Here is an 18,721-nt window from a genome sequence, read left to right as displayed (position 1 = left end):
GAGAAAGAGAGGGAGGAAGTAGAAGAATGGTGAGCAACGAGAGGAAAAAAGAAAAAGAGGAAATACGAGGGGGAAAAAGAGATACGTAGTAGTAACAGAGGAAGAACAAGAGGGGTGAGGCGAGATACGTAGTAGTACAGAGGAAGAACGAGGGGGGGGGGGAGAAGGAAAGAGAAAGAGAAAGAGATAGAGTAGCGTCGGAGGAATGTTTACGAAAACTACTTACAATTTTTGTGAGACGCTGCGTTCAATCATAGTACGTACATAAGTACGTTCGTTTGTGCGTCCGTTCGTTCGTACGTACGTTTGTTCGTTAATTCTTTTGTTCGATCGTAATTTCTTTCGTTTATTTATATATATTTATTTATTTATAACGATGGCACACACAGACATAGGAGCATCTGAAATTACTTACCTACATGTTTTTCACACCACTAAATCGAAAAAAAAAGATACATTTATTTCCACTTCAGAGACATCAAATCCGGGGGTCCGGTGAAAAGATATCTGTCGTAATTTGATGTCTCTAAAGTGTCAAAAATTTGTCATCTGTTGTCTCTAAAGTGTCAAAAGTTTGATAAAAGTGTCAACAAAAGGATTGTGAAGATTTTTTTTTTTTAATTTTTTTAATGACTCAATTATTGAATTGCCACGCCCCACGTTGGGAATCACGGGTCTACACTGTAAGTTCTGAACTTGTAGGCATGTGATTCAGAAGCTTCTTAACCTCACAGCTATGTCTGCACCTGTAAACAGTTATTTCACTCGCAGGAGGACTTGAACCCATGATCCTCAGCTCACTTACCTTGACATCGCCGTAAAATCTGAAATTTTGTGGGTGGGGACTAGTTGATTACATTAACCCCGAAAGAATTAAAAGCAAAGTTGACCCTGGCGGAATTTGAACTCAGAACGTGCAGACTGATGAAATGCCGCTAAGCATTTCGCCCGGTGTGCTAATAATTCAGCCAGTTTGCCGCCTTACTGATTTCAAATTTTGGCACAAGGCCAGCAAGGTCATGGGAGGGGATAAGTCGATTACATCGACCCCAGTACTCACCTGGTATCTATTTTATCCACCCCGAAAGGGTGGCGATACTATTGACAATCGTTTCATGTCGCTTCTGAGTAACAAAAACAACTAAAAAATAAAAAGGTGGTAATTATTTTAATTGAACCGGTTTGTTGATGAAGTAGTACGACCGTATGTACATGAACAGAAAAGAAAAAAAACGTGTTATATTGATTCCAGTAAGATGTGGTGTAGTAGACGAAAAATATAAAATAGCAGAATCCGACAAAAAAAAAAAAAATAGCGATGGTCTGTGTCGACAAACAATAAGGATGACAGAGAGAGAGAAGCTTAGAGATGAAAGATCGGGCTTAATATTTATAAAGGGACGCAACTCCAAATGCCCATATTTACAAGGTAAGGAGTAATCTCCCATGAAACAGTTTACTCGAATTATTTCCTATTAGTTTTCTTCTCAAATCAAATAAGATATCGAAACAGACGGATAAAACGTTACAGTTTAAGTTTTTTCTTTTCTTGATTTTAATTTTCTCTGTCATCATCTTTTGGGTTTTATTCCATAAGCACACCTTTCATTTGGGACTTCAATGGCTTTGTAAGCACGTTTCATATCCTCAACTGTATACAAGCCTGATATGGCTATGTACTCGCCGTTTTCACAACTATCCTGTGGTGAACCAAACTTCGTGCTGTGTATGTAATTCACATTGAGATTTTTAGTTAAAATTCCAGTTACAAAAATGTCCTCGATCCAAATGAGAGGGACTTTGAATGATTCTTTAACCAACTGCTGTATTAGGTTCCCACTTAACAAATAAGCATCTCCCTGTGTGTAAACTGGGTAGGAATCTGGTGGATACATGTCCTTTGATATGTACCATGGTGACTTCTTGTTTCGTTCAGGTTTGGAATTATTTGTGATGCGGCCCATGATAAAGTTATGCAGCGATGCTCTCTTGCTTTTCAGAACACGTATAAGGCGTGGAATGTTAACGAATGTTGAATCATGAACTTTAAATAAAAATCTAATTTCAGCATATGCCCTCAACATATATTTCAAAGCAGTTAAAGTACACAGGCTCTGATTTTCGAAAGAGTCTATAAAATCTCCCTGGAAAATATCTTCATAATGGTTGAACTCTTCAGCAACCTTGGCATTGATTTCAGGGCGTGAAGATCGTCCCATGTAAAATAATATCTTACTGTTTGAGCCAGAGCTTATATATGTGCTCCATGTTTCTCGTATGGCTTTCCTCATTTCATAATTTTCTGGATAGGATTTAACAGCAAATAAGAATACGATGTTTAGCCTTTCATCCTCTGCCCACACTGGTTTGTATTGCTGCAGGATTGTTGGGTCAAAGGAGTACGACATCTTATAGACTATGAACCCACACAATGCCAACAGAGTGAAAATTAAGGTAGCTTTCTTATATATTCTCATATTTACAAGATCTGAAATAGAAAGAAAACGAAAATTAGGTCATTGTATTTAAAATATAACAAAGACATAAACAACAAGATAGAAAAGCAAAATTGACTATCTGTATGACGATTTGACCCACTAGAAATAATAGTCAAATCTCCTTCATACTAAAAGCAAGCATCTTAGAAAAAGGGAAGGGGCACATAAGCCAATGAGGGATGCTCTACATATTCAATATCTTCGTTGTGCCTGTTGGAAATAATCAGAATCTCCAAATAATGGAGGTGTTACATGTTCATTCTGACTGTTAGAAAGAGTAGCAAAATCTTCCTCAAATAAATCTTTACTGTCTAAAATGATAGAAAGGACAAGTGAGCAAAATAAGAAATTTCTATGCCAGGAGAGAACAACATCGTTATTATTATCCTCTTCCCCTTCATTGTCTGTTTCTAAGATAATATTTCTCCATGCCCTGACATGGTCTTGCAAAATATTAGAAATAAACGGCGCTGCTTGTATGACAGGGACAATTATGTCCGACAACCATCTGATGTCAAGACAAGGAGACAAACACACATAATCACACACATGCACACATACATACATACAAACACACGTGTGTGAGCATATGTATATAATTATATATATACATATATATACATACATACATATATATATACATACATACATATATATATATATATGTATATATATAATTTAGAGAAAAACCAACTATTAATAAATTCAACAATGAAAAATGTCATTCAAAACATCTAGAAAAACAAATAGACCACAAAATCCCTATTCAAAAAGTGCCACACATTAGAACTGAACCTAGAACCATGTGGTTGAGACGCAAACATCCTTACTTATATTCATACATATACATATATGTATGTATATATATATATATATATATATATATATATATATATATATATATATATATATATATATATATATATATGTATTGATACATACATACTTATACATGCACATACACTCGCACATATATGTAGAATTAGTAACCCAGGCAAAATATTTCTTAAGCTGTCTGCAGATAAAAATACACCAGGCTAACAAAAATATCTTGTGAACAGTCTAGTACTCCAGATAATCCAAATCACAGTAGTCAAATTTGTAAATCCATGATTCCAATGTGTAGTTATGATGTTAAGCTTTTACAGAGGATACATAAAATAAACAGAAATAATAGGTTATATGTATTTATTTATTTAATATAGGCTTACACCTGTTTCACATATGTGTTTGGGTGCATTCATAGCTCAGTGAAAGCTTCTTTCAGAGTCCAAAGCTTTCTTCAAAGCCAAATCAAATCTATAGCCAAGGTGGAAGAAAGAAAGGGAAAGGAAGGAATTTGGTCAAAGTGGCACTTATTACATAGAAGTGGGTCATATAGGTTTATATAGAACTAGCCATTAACCTTAAGCCAATGTTAGTTCTTACTGCAAGTGAATAATATTGATGCCGAGTAAAGAAATTACAGGTTCCACACTCTGGGTCTGGGTTGACCTGGGTAAAAATAGCAGCTGAGAGGTCATTCTACACACCTTCAAAAACCCTAGGATTCCTGTACCAGAGCCCCACAACTAGATGCAGTTTAAAATCATATGCAGGACACACACACACATGAGGGCCGGCTCTAAAAGTTCATAAGCTCTTGTGGATTGTAATCAAATGCAGTTTATTTTTCAACATAGTCCCTGCATTCCTTGCGGTCCTCTCACTTCTTCCAATGGTGAAGAAGTTTGCATTCTGTTGCTAAAAAAAACTCCTCGACAGCAGATATGTCATCACCGTTGTGATACTGGTTCCCAGCCAAGTGTCTTTTCATGTTGGGGAACAGATGATGGTCAGATTGTGAGACCAAATCAGAAGAATAGGGAGGCTGATCAACCAGTTTAAAGCCACAGTCATGCACAGCAGCCATCGAAACTAAGGACTTGTGTGCTGGTGCATTGTCCTCATGAAACAAGACCTCTTTTGTCAGTTTTCCTGGGTGTTTGGTCTTGAAAGCCTTTTGTAACTGCCTCAGCGAGTTGGCACAGAACTCTCTACTGATGGTGTGGCCCTTTTCAAGATAGTCAAAAAACACAATGCCTTTTGCATCCCAAAACACTGAGGCTATCACCTTCCCTGCAGATGAAACAACCTTGGCCATCTTTGGAGCAGATGAAGAAAGGTGTTTCCACTGCAGAGATTGTCTCTTTGTCTCTGTCTCAAAGTGATGAAGCCAACACGCATTCTGGCAAAAGAAACTTTCAAGGAAACCAGGCTGAATCTGCCTCAAAAAATGTCAGATTTTCTTGTGATGTGGTTAGCCTTGTGCACTTTTGATCAGAAGACATGGCAACCACTGAGCAGAAACCTTCATCATGGCAAGTTCATTCTTCAGAATATTCTCAATGCTCCCACAGCATATGCTGGTACCAATGGCTATTTGACTTATGGTCAATCACCTGTCATCTATCATTAGTATGTGGTGAACATGATCAATGTTTTCCTCGGTGGTGGAAGCTGCAGGACATTCACACCTTGGTCCATCTTTATGACTCTACCTTCCCCTCCTAAATTCAGCTGTCCACACTCTTGTTAAAGATGGTGTGTCATGTAGCAACCATGTCAGCATTGAATGCTTTTGAGAACTAAGCCCTTTTCCTGCAGGGACTTGATAACACCATGATGCCAAATGGTATCCATTTTCAAGAGAATTTGCTACTAGTTACTTTTCGATGTCCTCTTTAAACAGTTAGATGTTATATATCATCATTGCTATTTAACATCCGCTTTCCATGCTGGCATGGGTTGCCATGGTTCGACTGAAGACGAGCAAGCCAGGAGGATGTACAAGGCTCTAATCTGATCTGGCATAATTTCTGTAAAAATAATTAAGAAGTGATATTGTTGTTATGGCTGTTTGGAATGCTATAAGCATTACAATAATAACTGTACAGACCGATTGTGGAGTATTCAGGCTCTCCAATATTTCAAATTATAAACAGAAATAATTGGGGGCCAGGGACTGAGGTTGCGAAAATATCATGATTTGGGAAGGAAAATATTGTAAAACATCAATACATGTGAGAGTGATTAGAAAATGAGGAGGGTTGTCTTGGGATGCGCCAGAAATAGCATCCAAACCTCCCTCAAATCACTCGCTTTTCCCTCTGATAGTATTAAAAATTACAAAAATTTTTTTTACCGCAAAGGCTCCTCCCATGGTTTTGAAATACAAAAAAAAAAAAATTGGCCAAAATAGGTCCAGAATGAGATGAAGAGCGTCCGGTCTTGACCGGTCCGGACCGACCGGTCCGGTCAAAACCGGTAGGTCCGGCCTTGACCAGTCCTGGACCGACCGGGTCAAGACCGGACCGGTCAAGACCGGTCAGGTCCGGACTGGTCAAGACCGGTCGGGTCCGAACTGGTCAGAACCGGTCCGAACTGGTCAGAACCGGTCAAAACCGGTCCGAACTGGTCAAAACCGGTCCGAACTGGTCAGAACCGGTTCGAACTGGTCAGAACCGGTCGAACCGGTCCGAACTGGTCCGAACCGGTCCGAACCGGTCAGAACCGGTCAGAACCGGTGCGAACCGGTCCGAACCGGTCAAAACCGGTCCGAAAACCGGTCCGGACCGGTTCGGACCGGTCAGAACCGGTTCAAACCGGTCCGAACCGGACTGGTCAAGACCGGTCGGCCCCGGACTGGTCAAGACCGGACGGTCGGGACCGGACTGGTCAAGACCGGTCGGTGCGGACTGGTCAAGACCGGTCCGAACTGGTCAAAACCGGTCGGTCCGGACTGGTCAAGACCGGTCGGCCCCGGACTGGTCAAGACCGGTCGGCCCCGGACTGGTCAAGACCGGACGGTCGGGACCGGACTGGTCAAGACCGGTCGGTGCGGACTGGTCAAGACCGGTCCGAACTGGTCTTGACCAGTCCGGACCGACCAGTCTTGACCAGTCCGGACCGACCGGTCTTGACCAGTCCGGACCGACCGGTCCTGACCAGTCCGGACCGGTTTTGACCGGTTCGGACCAGAACCGGTCCGAACCGGTCCAAACCGGTTAGAACCGGTTCAAACCGGTCCGAACCGGTTCAAACCGGTTCAAACCGGTCCGAACCGGTTCAAACCGGTCAGAACCGGTCCAAACCGGTCCAAACCGGTCAGAACCGGTTCAAACCGGTTCAAACCGGTCAGAACCGGTTCGAACCGGTCCGAACCGGTCGGTGCGGACTGGTCAAGACCGGTCCGAACTGGTCAAAACCGGTCGGTCCTGACTGGTCAAGACCGGTCGGCCCCGGACTGGTCAAGACCGGTCGGCCCCGGACTGGTCAAGACCGGTCGGCCCCGGACTGGTCAAGACCGGACGGTCGGGACCGGACTGGTCAAGACCGGTCGGTGCGGACTGGTCAAGACCGGTCCGAACTGGTCAAAACCGGTCGGTCCGGACTGGTCAAGACCGGTCGGTGCGGACTGGTCAAGACCGGTCGGCCCCGGACTGGTCAAGACCGGTCGGGTCCGAACTGGTCAAAACCGGTCCGAACTGGTCAGAACCGGTTCAAACCGGTCCAAACCGGTCAGAACCGGTTTAAACTGGTCAGAACCGGTCGGAACCGGTCCAAACCGGTCAGAACCGGTTCAAACCGGTCAGAACCGGTTCAAACCGGTCCGAACCGGTTCAAACCGGTCAGAACCGGTTCAAACCGGTCAGAACCGGTTCAAACCGGTCAGAAGCGGTTCAAACCGGTTTGAACCGGTTCAAACCGGTCCGAACCGGTCCAAACCGGTTCAAACCGGTCATAACCGGTCCGAACCAGTCCAAACCGGTCAGAACCGGTTTAAACCGGTCAGAACCGGTTCAAACCGGTTCAAACCGGTCCGAACCGGTCAGAACCGGTTCGAACCGGTCAAGACCGGACGGTCGGGACCGGACTGGTCAAGACCGGTCGGTGCGGACTGGTCAAGACCGGTGCGGACTGGTCAAAACCGGTCGGTCCGGACTGGTCAAGACCGGTCGGTGCGGACTGGTCAAGACCGGTGCGGACTGGTCAAGACCGGTCCGAACTGGTCAAAACCGGTCGGCCCCGGACTGGTCAAGACCGGTCGGTGCGGACTGGTCAAGACGGGTCCGAACTGGTCAAAACCGGTCGGTCCGGACTGGTCAAGACCGGTCGGTGCGGACTGGTCAAGACCGGTCGGCCCCGGACTGGTCAAGACCGGACGGTCGGGACCGGACTGGTCAGAACCGGTCAGAACCGGTTCAAACCGGTCAGAACCGGTCAGAACCGGTTTGAACCGGTCAGAATCGGTTTAAACCGGTCAGAACCGGTTCAAACCGGTCATAACCGGTCCGAACCAGTCCAAACCGGTCAGAACCGGTTTAAACCGGTTCAAACCGTTTCAAACCGGTCCGAACCGGTCAGAACCACCGGTCCGAACCGGTCAGAACCGGTCCGAACCAGTCCAAACCGGTTTGAACCGGTTTAAAACCGGTTCAAACCGGTCAGAACCGGTTCAAACCGGTCATAACCGGTCCGAACCAGTCCAAACCGGTCAGAACCGGTTTAAACCGGTCAGAACCGGTTCGAACCGGACTGGTCAAGACCGACCGGTCTTGACCAGTCCGGTCCCGACCGACCGGTCTTGACCAGTCCGCACCGACCGGTCTTGACCAGTCCGGTCCTGACCGTCCGGTCTTCACCGGTTCGGACCGGTTTGAACCGGTTCTGACCGGTTTGGACCGGTTTGAACCGGTTCTGACCGGTTTGAACCGTTTCTGACCAGTTTGAACCGGTTCTGACCGGTTTGAACCGGTTCTGACCGGTTTGAACCGGTTCGGACCGGTTTGAACCGGTTCTGACCGGTTTGGACCGGTTCCGACCGGTTCTGACCAGTTTAAACCGGTTCTGACCGGTTTGAACCGGTTCTGACCGGTTTGAACCGGTTCGGACCGGTTTGAACCGGTTCTGACCAGTTCGGACCGGTTTTGACCTATCCGGACCGGTTTTGACCAGTTCGGACCGGTTTGAACCGGTTCTGACCGGTTTGGACCGGTTTGAACCGGTTTGGACCGGTTCTGACCGGTTTGAACCGGTTCTGACCAGTTTGAACCGGTTCTGACCGGTTTGAACCGGTTCTGACCGGTTTGAACCGGTTCGGACCGGTTTGAACCGGTTCTGACCGGTTTGGACCGGTTCCGACCGGTTCTGACCAGTTTAAACCGGTTCTGACCGGTTTGAACCGGTTCTGACCGGTTTGAACCGGTTCGGACCGGTTTGAACCGGTTCTGACCAGTTCGGACCGGTTTTGACCTATCCGGACCGGTTTTGACCAGTTCGGACCGGTTTGAACCGGTTCTGACCGGTTTGGACCGGTTTGAACCGGTTTGGACCGGTTTGAACCGGTTTGAACCGGTTTGGAGCGGTTCGGACCGGTTTGAACCGGTTTGGACCGGTTTGAACCGGTTCTGACCGGTTTGGACCGGTTCCGACCGGTTCTGACCAGTTTAAACCGGTTCTGACCGGACGGTCCGGACCGGTCGGGACCGGACTGGTCAAGACCCGACCGACCAGTCCGGTCCTGACCGTCCGGTCTTGACCGGTTCGGACCGGTTTGAACCGGTTCTGACCGGTTCGGACCGGTTTGAACCGGTTCTGACCGGTTTGGACCGATTTGGACCGGTTTGAACCGGTTTGGACCGGTTCGGACCGGTTTGAACCGGTTCAAACCGGTTTGTACCGGTTCTGACCGGTTTGAACCGGTTCTGACCGGTTTGAACCGGTTTGAACCGGGGCCGACCGGTCTTGACCAGTCCGGGGCCGACCGGTCTTGACCAGTCCGCACCGACCGGTCTTGACCAGTCCGGACCAACCGGTTTTGACCAGTTCGGACCGGTCTTGACCAGTCCGCACCGACCGGTCTTGACCAGTCCGGACTGGTCAAGACCGGTCGGCCCCGGACTGGTCAAGACCGGTCGGCCCCGGACCTACCGGTTTTGACCGGACCAGTTCGGACCGGTTTTGACCACTTCGGACCGGTTTTGACCAGTCCGGACCGGTTTTGACCGGTTCGGACCGGTTTGGACTTGGACCGGTTTGGACCGGGTTTTGCGTCCGAAGACGCAAAGACCTTCCCAAACACCCAAAAACGTTCCCGATTACGCAAAACTTTCCCGAAGTTGCAAGAACGTTCCCGAAGACGCAAGAAAGTTCCTGAAGACGCACGAACGTTCCCGAAGTCGGGAAAAGGTTCCAGAAGACGCAAAAACGTTCCCAAATAAGCAAAAACGTTACCGGTTCGGACCGGTTTGGACCGAAGTTGCAAGAACGTTCCCGAAGACGCAAAAACGTTCCCAAATAAGCAAAAACGTTACCGGTTCGGACCGGTTTGGACTTGGACCGGTTTGGACTTGGACCGGTTTGGACTTGGACCGGTTTGGACCGGTTTTTGCGTCCGAAGACGCAAAGACCGTCCAAAACACCCAAAAACGTTCCCGATTACGCAAAACTTTCCCGAAGTTGCAAGAACGTTCCCGACGCAAGAAAGTTCCTGAAGACGTACGGTCAAAACCGGTCCGAACCGGTGAAAACCGGTCCGGACTGGTCAAAACCGGTCCGAACTGGTCAAAACCGGTCCGAACCGGTCAGAACCGGTCCGGACTGGTCAAAACCGGTCCGAACTGGCAGTGGTTTAAAAAAAATGGGGAAAATCCCCGTCAAGACAGAGTAGTTCTAACTTATTTGGTCTTCTTGATCTGAAACTCCATTTTACTAAAACTCTTCTCCCCACGCCCTTGGAAAAAATTTTCCCCACAGATTTCTTTATAATCATAATCTATACCAATTGAAAGGTATTTGTATAAACTTTTTCGAGGGAAAAAAGTTGGGTCGTGTGAATTTTCTGAAACTCCCCCCCCCCTCACAAAAAAGCTTGTTTATTTTTAAATCTTTTGATATATTATTAGTGTTGCTTAATATGTTTTGCTAAAATTGCTGTCTCTTTTCAGATATCATCAGAGAAAGGTAATTAAAATTCATTAAAATGACACATCTATCGGACTTTCACAGAGGTCAAATTGTTGATGCTCGTATGGCAGGCGCTAGCGTAACGAAAACAGCTGAAATGTTTGGTGTATCAAGAAGTACTGTCTCGAAAGTAATGACAGCCTTTGAGAAAGAAGGAAAAACTTCATCGTCAAGATAAAACTCCAGAAGAAAACCAAAACTTTCAGATAGGGACAGTCAGACGCTTACACAAATTGCTAGAAAGGATTACAAAAGTACAGCTCCCAAAATTACTGCAGAGTTTAATGACTACCTCGAGAACCCAGTTTCCACAAAAACTGTTCGCCAGGAGTTGCACAAAGCCAGATTTCACAGGAGGGTTGCAATCAGAAAACCACTACTTTCAAAAACAAATGCTGCAAAGCATTTAGAGTGGAGTAAAAACCTACAGAATTGGTCCCTAGAGCAGTGGAAGAATGTTATTTTCTCAGACGAGTCATCCTTTACCTTATTTCCAACCACTGGCTGAGTATACATGTGGAGACAGCCAAAAGAAGCATTTGACCCAGATTGCCTTCTTCCAACTGTTAAACATGGAGGGCGATCTGTGATGATCTGGTGGGGGAGGGGGTCTGTATCTTGGAAATAACCAGCCCAATGGTTTTCCTTCATGGCAAAATTAATAGTCAAGACTATTTAAGCATTTTATCTGATCAAATTCATCCTATGGTTGCGGAACTGTTTCTGGAGAGAAATGCAATCTTTCAGGATTATAGTGCATCAATTCACACAGCTAAAGTTGCTACTGAATGGCATGAGGAACATGTCTGACCGGTTTGAACCGGTTCGGACCGGTTTGAACCGGTTCTGACCGGTTTGGACCGGTTCCGACCGGTTCTGACCAGTTTAAACCGGTTCTGACCGGTTTGAACCGGTTCTGACCGGTTTGGACCGGTTCGGACCGGTTTGAACCGGTTCTGACCAGTTCGGACCGGTTTTGACCTATCCGGACCGGTTTTGACCAGTTCGGACCGGTTTGAACCGGTTCTGACCGGTTCGGACCGGTTTGAACCGGTTTGGACCGGTTTGAACCGGTTTGAACCGGTTTGGAGCGGTTCGGACCGGTTTGAACCGGTTTGGACCGGTTCGGACCGGTTTGAACCGGTTCTGACCGGTTTGAACCGGTTCTGACCGGTTTGGACCGGTTCCGACCGGTTCTGACCAGTTTAAACCGGTTCTGACCGGACGGTCCGGACCGGTCGGGACCGGACTGGTCAAGACCCGACCGACCAGTCCGGACCCGCCCGGCCTTGACCAGTCCGGTCCCGACCGGTCTTGACCAGTCCGGTCCTGACCGTCCGGTCTTGACCGGTTCGGACCGGTTTGAACCGGTTCTGACCGGTTCGGACCGGTTTGAACCGGTTCTGACCGGTTTGGACCGATTTGGACCGGTTTGAACCGGTTTGGACCGGTTCGGACCGGTTTGAACCGGTTCAAACCGGTTTGTACCGGTTCTGACCGGTTTGAACCGGTTCGGACCGGTTTGAACCGGGGCCGACCGGTCTTGACCAGTCCGGGGCCGACCGGTCTTGACCAGTCCGCACCGACCGGTCTTGACCAGTCCGGACCAACCGGTTTTGACCAGTTCGGACCGGTCTTGACCAGTCCGCACCGACCGGTCTTGACCAGTCCGGACTGGTCAAGACCGGTCGGCCCCGGACTGGTCAAGACCGGTCGGCCCCGGACCTACCGGTTTTGACCGGACCAGTTCGGACCGGTTTTGACCACTTCGGACCGGTTTTGACCAGTCCGGACCGGTTTGGACCGAAGTTGCAAGAACGTTCCCGAAGACGCAAAAACGTTCCCAAATAAGCAAAAACGTTACCGGTTCGGACCGGTTTGGACTTGGACCGGTTTGGACTTGGACCGGTTTGGACTTGGACCGGTTTGGACTTGGACCGGTTTGGACTTGGACCGGTTTGGACCGGTTTTTGCGTCCGAAGACGCAAAGACCGTCCAAAACACCCAAAAACGTTCCCGATTACGCAAAACTTTCCCGAAGTTGCAAGAACGTTCCCGACGCAAGAAAGTTCCTGAAGACGTACGGTCAAAACCGGTCCGAACCGGTGAAAACCGGTCCGGACTGGTCAAAACCGGTCCGAACTGGTCAAAACCGGTCCGAACCGGTCAGAACCGGTCCGGACTGGTTAAAACCGGTCCGAACTGGCAGTGGTTTAAAAAAAATGGGGAAAATCCCCGTCAAGACAGAGTAGTTCTAACTTATTTGGTCTTCTTGATCTGAAACTCCATTTTACTAAAACTCTTCTCCCCACGCCCTTGGAAAAAATTTTCCCCACAGATTTCTTTATAATCATAATCTATACCAATTGAAAGGTATTTGTATAAACTTTTTCGAGGGAAAAAAGTTGGGTCGTGTGAATTTTCTGAAACTCCCCCCCCCCCTCACAAAAAAGCTTGTTTATTTTTAAATCTTTTGATATATTATTAGTGTTGCTTAATATGTTTTGCTAAAATTGCTGTCTCTTTTCAGATATCATCAGAGAAAGGTAATTAAAATTCATTAAAATGACACATCTATCGGACTTTCACAGAGGTCAAATTGTTGATGCTCGTATGGCAGGCGCTAGCGTAACGAAAACAGCTGAAATGTTTGGTGTATCAAGAAGTACTGTCTCGAAAGTAATGACAGCCTTTGAGAAAGAAGGAAAAACTTCATCGTCAAGATAAAACTCCAGAAGAAAACCAAAACTTTCAGATAGGGACAGTCAGACGCTTACACAAATTGCTAGAAAGGATTACAAAAGTACAGCTCCCAAAATTACTGCAGAGTTTAATGACTACCTCGAGAACCCAGTTTCCACAAAAACTGTTCGCCAGGAGTTGCACAAAGCCAGATTTCACAGGAGGGTTGCAATCAGAAAACCACTACTTTCAAAAACAAATGCTGCAAAGCATTTAGAGTGGAGTAAAAACCTACAGAATTGGTCCCTAGAGCAGTGGAAGAATGTTATTTTCTCAGACGAGTCATCCTTTACCTTATTTCCAACCACTGGCTGAGTATACATGTGGAGACAGCCAAAAGAAGCATTTGACCCAGATTGCCTTCTTCCAACTGTTAAACATGGAGGGCGATCTGTGATGATCTGGTGGGGGAGGGGGTCTGTATCTTGGAAATAACCAGCCCAATGGTTTTCCTTCATGGCAAAATTAATAGTCAAGACTATTTAAGCATTTTATCTGATCAAATTCATCCTATGGTTGCGGAACTGTTTCTGGAGAGAAATGCAATCTTTCAGGATTATAGTGCATCAATTCACACAGCTAAAGTTGCTACTGAATGGCATGAGGAACATTCTAGTGAAGTTGAACATCTTATCTGGCCACCACAGTCCCCAGACCTCAATATTATTGAACATTTATTGTGCATTTTAGAAAAACAAGTAAGGAGTCGATATCCTCCACCATCATCACTACAAGAACGGGAGACTATTTTAGCTGAAGAACGGACAAAAATTCCTTTGGAAACAATTCAAACTTTGAACAAGTCCATACCTTGTAAAATTCAAGCTGTAATTACTGCCAAAGGCGGTCCTACCCCATATTAAAATAAATTTGTTTGAAATTTCAAGGTGTTTCCATTATTTTGTCCAACTCCTTGGCCTTCGTTGACATGGAGAAAGCCTTTGACAGGGTCCCCCGATCCCTTATCTGGTGGTCAATGAGGAAACTTGGGATAGAAGAATGGTTAATGAGAGCTGTGCGAGCCATGTACAGAGATGCTGTCAGTAAGGTGAAGGTTGGAAATGAGTACAGTAATGAATTCCGGGTAGAGGTAGGGGTCCACCAAGGTTCCGTCCTCAGCCCCCTCCTATTTATCATAGTCCTCCAGGCGATCACAGAGGAATTCAAGACAGGTTGCCCCTGGGAGCTCCTCTATGCTGATGACCTTGCACTAATTGCGCAGTCACTATCAGAACTAGAGGAGAAGTTTAAGGTGTGGAAGCAAGGACTAGAATCGAAGGGCCTTAGAGTCAACCTAGCAAAAACCAAAATCCTAATAAGTAGGAAGGTAGATAAAACACAAACCCCTTCAGGTAGATGGCCCTGCTCAGTATGCAGTAAAGGAGTAGGTAGTAACTCTATAAGATGTACCCGGTGCAAGCTATGGACACATAAGAGGTGCAGCAATATCAAAGGCAGATTAACTACAAAGTTAGTTTTTGTATGTGGCAGATGTTCAGGTGCAATAAACACTGTAAACAAACAGGAAACAACTTCTATCTCATTCCAGGGAGAAAAACTAGAGGTAGTTGATAGCTTCCGCTATCTGGGTGACCAAATTAGTAGTGGGGGTGGGTGCGCTGAAAGTGTAACCGCTAGAATAAGAATAGCCTGGGCCAAGTTTAGAGAGCTCTTACCTCTGCTGGCGACAAAGGGACTCTCACTCAGGGTAAAAGGCAGACTGTATGCCTTCCTCACCCTCTTTCTCTCTCATATACTTATATATATATATATATATATATATATCATCATCATCATCATCATCGTTTAACTTCCACTTTCCATGCTAGCATGGGTTGGACGATTTGACTGAGGACTGGTGCAACCGGATGGCTACACCAGGCTCCAATCTAATTTGGCAGAGTTTCTACAGCTGGATGCCCTTCCTAACGCCAACCACTCAGAGAGTGTAGTGGGTGCTTTTACGTGTCACCCGCACAAAAACGGCCACGCTCGAAATGGTGTCTTTTATGTGCCACCCGCACAAGAGCCAGTCCAGGGGCACTGGCAACGATCTCGCTCGAAAACCCTACAAGGCCAGTCAGGCGGTACTGGCAACGGTCACGCTCAGGATGGTACATCTTATGTGCCACCCGCACAAGAGCCAGTCCAGGGGCACTGGCAACGATCTCACTTGGCTTGCCGGGTCTTCTCACGCACAGCACATTTCCAAAGGTCTCGGTCAGTAGTCATCGCCTCGGTGAAGCCCAATGTTCGAAGGTCTTGCCTCACCACCTCAGCCCAGGTCTTCCTGGGCCTACCTCTTCCACGGGTTCCCTCAACTGTTAGGGAGTGGCATTTTTCACGCAGCTATCCTCATTCATTCTCACCACATGTCCATACCAGCGCAATCGTCTCTCTTGCACACCACTACTGATGCTTCTTATGTTCAGCTTTTCTCTCAAGATACTTACACCCTGACGGGTATTCACATTTACATTACACATCCAGCGGAGCATACTGGCTTCATTCCTTGCGAGCTTACGCATGTCTTCAGCAGTCACAGCCCATGTTTCACTGCCATGTAGCATGGCTGTACCCTTTAGTATAATTGTACCCAATACAGTTATATATCTCCATAAAGGTATTTTACCTTAAAGGATTTTATATGCTGGTCGTTGATAAAATCAATTAATTTCAATCATTTTATTCTCTATGTTTTTATACACACACATACACACACACACACACGCATACATACAAAATACGCACGTATACACACCTGTACATGTACCTGTATATCTGCATTATATATCTTGGTCGTATTCGGATGCATAAACACGATTGTGAAATTTCGTTATCTTAGACATGCTTTTTTTTAACACAAATTTCGTTATCTTAGACATGCTTTTTTTAAACACAAATTTCGTTATCTTAGACATGCTTTTTTTTTAACACAAATTTCGTTATCTTAGACATGCTTTTTTTAAACACAAATTTCGTTATCTTAGACATGCTTTTTTTTAAACACAAATTTCGAGTTTGGTTTATGAGAACTAAAAATTATGCAGTTGTTGAAAGACAAGTTTGTGTATATCGTGTATCGTGTAATGTCCTGCATATTATGTGATGCTCATGGGGTGGTGGGGCTCGGCATGAGGGGCATGTGTGGATCAGGGGTTTTCAAACTGTGGTCCGCGGACCACAGGGGGTCCGCAAGGTCAAGACAGGGGGCCCGTGGACAGCAAATACTTTTTACGGGCAATTTGATTTTATATATGTTTTTTAATGGAAATCTTTTAATTGACAATAAACCTATTTGTTAAATACTGTTAAATAAATAAATGTAAAAATATATGATATTTTAAGCAAATATTTATGTATAAATTTCATAAGCGTTTATAAGGAGGTCCCTAAGGTAAAGCCTGAAATATAAAGGGGTCCGCAAGTCAAAAAGTTTGAAAAGCCCTGGTGTAGATTGTGCATGAAGTTCATGTGATGCATATAAGTTAATTTTTGTGTTTAGAGAAGAAAACCTATCCAGGTTGGAAGGGTGGCAAAGTAGGGAGGTCCTCTGAAATTTCATAGAGTAAAATGTTTCTTACGCATGCAGAGAGAAAATGGTTCGTCCCTAATGTTTCAAATATTACCTTTTGATTTGATGATATTTACGTTTTCCGTGACACAAAGCTCGCATTTGCTGTCCTATCCCATGTCTTTGTTAGCCCTAGCAATAAAGTTCTAGTTGGCATTTGAACTCGGAAGGTAAACAACCGTAGAAAATTGCCGCTTAGGTTTTTGTTCGACGCGCTAACAGTTTTGCTAGCTCGCACCCTAAAGCACAGTGTTTGCCAGCATGTTGCTATGGTGATGCTGTCGGTAATTGCTTCGTGTAGCTTATGCGTAACTAAAACAACTAAAAGATAGAAAGGTGGCAATCATTTCAACTGAACCAGTTTGTTGATGAAGTAAACGACCTTATGCACATGAACTGTGGGGGGGGGGGAAATGTTTATTATTTTGTTCCTCACAAAAGATCTGGAATTTTGAAATATTGATTTCTGTAAGACGTGAAGTGGTAGACCAATAAAAAAACAGCAACGATTTGCATCGGCAAAGAGTAATGATGAGAGAATGAAAGAAAGAAAGAGAGAGAGAGAGAAGCTGAGAGATGAGAGTTATGGCTGGATATGTATAAAGGGACGTAACTTCAACTGACCATTATAAATATGATGTAAGAAGTAATCTCCCATGACGCAGTTTTCGCGAATTATTTCCTATTTCTTCTCAAATCAATCGAGATATCGAAACATAGATATAGACAGATAAAACGCGACATTTTAAATGTTGATTTTTTTCATCTTTTGATTTCAGCGCACCTTTCATTTGGGGCTTCGACGGACATGTAAGCTCGTTTCATATCCTCGACTGTGTACAAGTATGGTATAGCTATGTAGTGGCTGTTTTCACAACTATCCTCTGGTATACCAAACTTCGTGCTGTGTATGTAATTCACATTGAGATTCTGAGCTAAAATTCCAGTTACAAAAATGTCCTCAATCTTAAGGAGAGGAACTTTGAATGATGCTTGAACGAAATGCTGTATTAGGTTCCCACTAAATAGATAAGCGAATCCCTGTGCGTAATTTGGGTAGAAATCCAATGCATATACGTTCCTTGAAACGTACCACGGTGACTTCTTGTTTCGCTGAGGCTGTGTATAGTTCATGACTCGGCCCATAATAAAGTTATGTAGTAAATACTCATTGCTTTTCAGAACACGTATGAGGTGTGGGATGTTAATGAATGTTGAATCGTCAACCTTAAATAAGAATCTAATTTGAGCATATGTTATTAGGATATACTTAAAAGCAGTTAAAGTACACAGGCTCTGACGTTCAAAAGAGTCGATAAATTGTCCCTGGAAAATATCTTCGAATCGGTTGGACTCTTCAGCAACTTTGATGTTAACTTCAGGGCGTGAAGATTGTCCCATGTAAAATAATATCTTACTCTTTGAGCTAGGGTTTATATACGTGCCCCATGTTTCTCGTATGGCTTTCCGCAATTCATAATTTTCTGGATAGGATTTAACAGCAAATAAAAATACGATGTTCAGTCTTTCATCCTCTCCCCACATACGTTTGTATTGATGTGGGTTTGTCGGATTGAAAGAGTGTGACATCTTATAGATTATAAACCCAAAGAATGCCATCAGAAAGAAAATTAAGATAGCTTTTTTATGTACTCGCATATTTACAAGATCTGAAATAGAAAGATAATAATAATTAGGGTATTAAATTTAAAATTTAACAAAGAACGAAACAACAATATATAAAAGCAAATACAGCTGTGTGTGTAGTTATTCGATCCACTAGAAATAATAGTCAAATCTCCTTCATACCAAAAGCGAACGTTTTAGAAAAACGGAAAGGACACGTAAGCCAATGAAGAATGCTTTACATATTCAACATTTTCATTGAGCCTGCTGGAAA

General features: G+C 45.0%; 1 protein-coding gene across 10 annotated transcripts in view; it reads right to left on the bottom strand.

The window, feature by feature from the left end:
• Nucleotides 1-1,149: 1,149 nt before the first annotated feature.
• The window catches only part of LOC106878557 (lactosylceramide 1,3-N-acetyl-beta-D-glucosaminyltransferase B), a 39,138-nt gene continuing 21,566 nt past the window's right edge, over nt 1,150-18,721 (bottom strand). For 4 of the 10 annotated variants that reach the window (XM_089341071.1, XM_089341064.1, XM_089341069.1 and 1 more), the window contains one exon: nt 1,150-2,488. In XM_089341071.1, coding sequence (XP_089197197.1) covers nt 1,572-2,477 — 906 coding nt within the window. In that variant the 5' untranslated portion in view covers nt 2,478-2,488 and the 3' untranslated portion in view covers nt 1,150-1,571. Of the gene's footprint in view, nt 2,489-16,876; nt 17,083-17,445; nt 18,492-18,721 lie in introns of those variants that run through there. The other 6 variants (XM_089341065.1, XM_089341074.1, XM_089341070.1 and 3 more) reach the window with 3 other exon arrangements.

This window comes from Octopus bimaculoides, chromosome 24 (genome assembly GCF_046866305.1).
Source record: "Octopus bimaculoides isolate indiv1 chromosome 24, ASM4686630v1, whole genome shotgun sequence".
Taxonomy (NCBI): Eukaryota; Metazoa; Mollusca; class Cephalopoda; order Octopoda; family Octopodidae; genus Octopus; species Octopus bimaculoides.
This window is presented reverse-complemented; position numbering and strand designations above follow the sequence as displayed.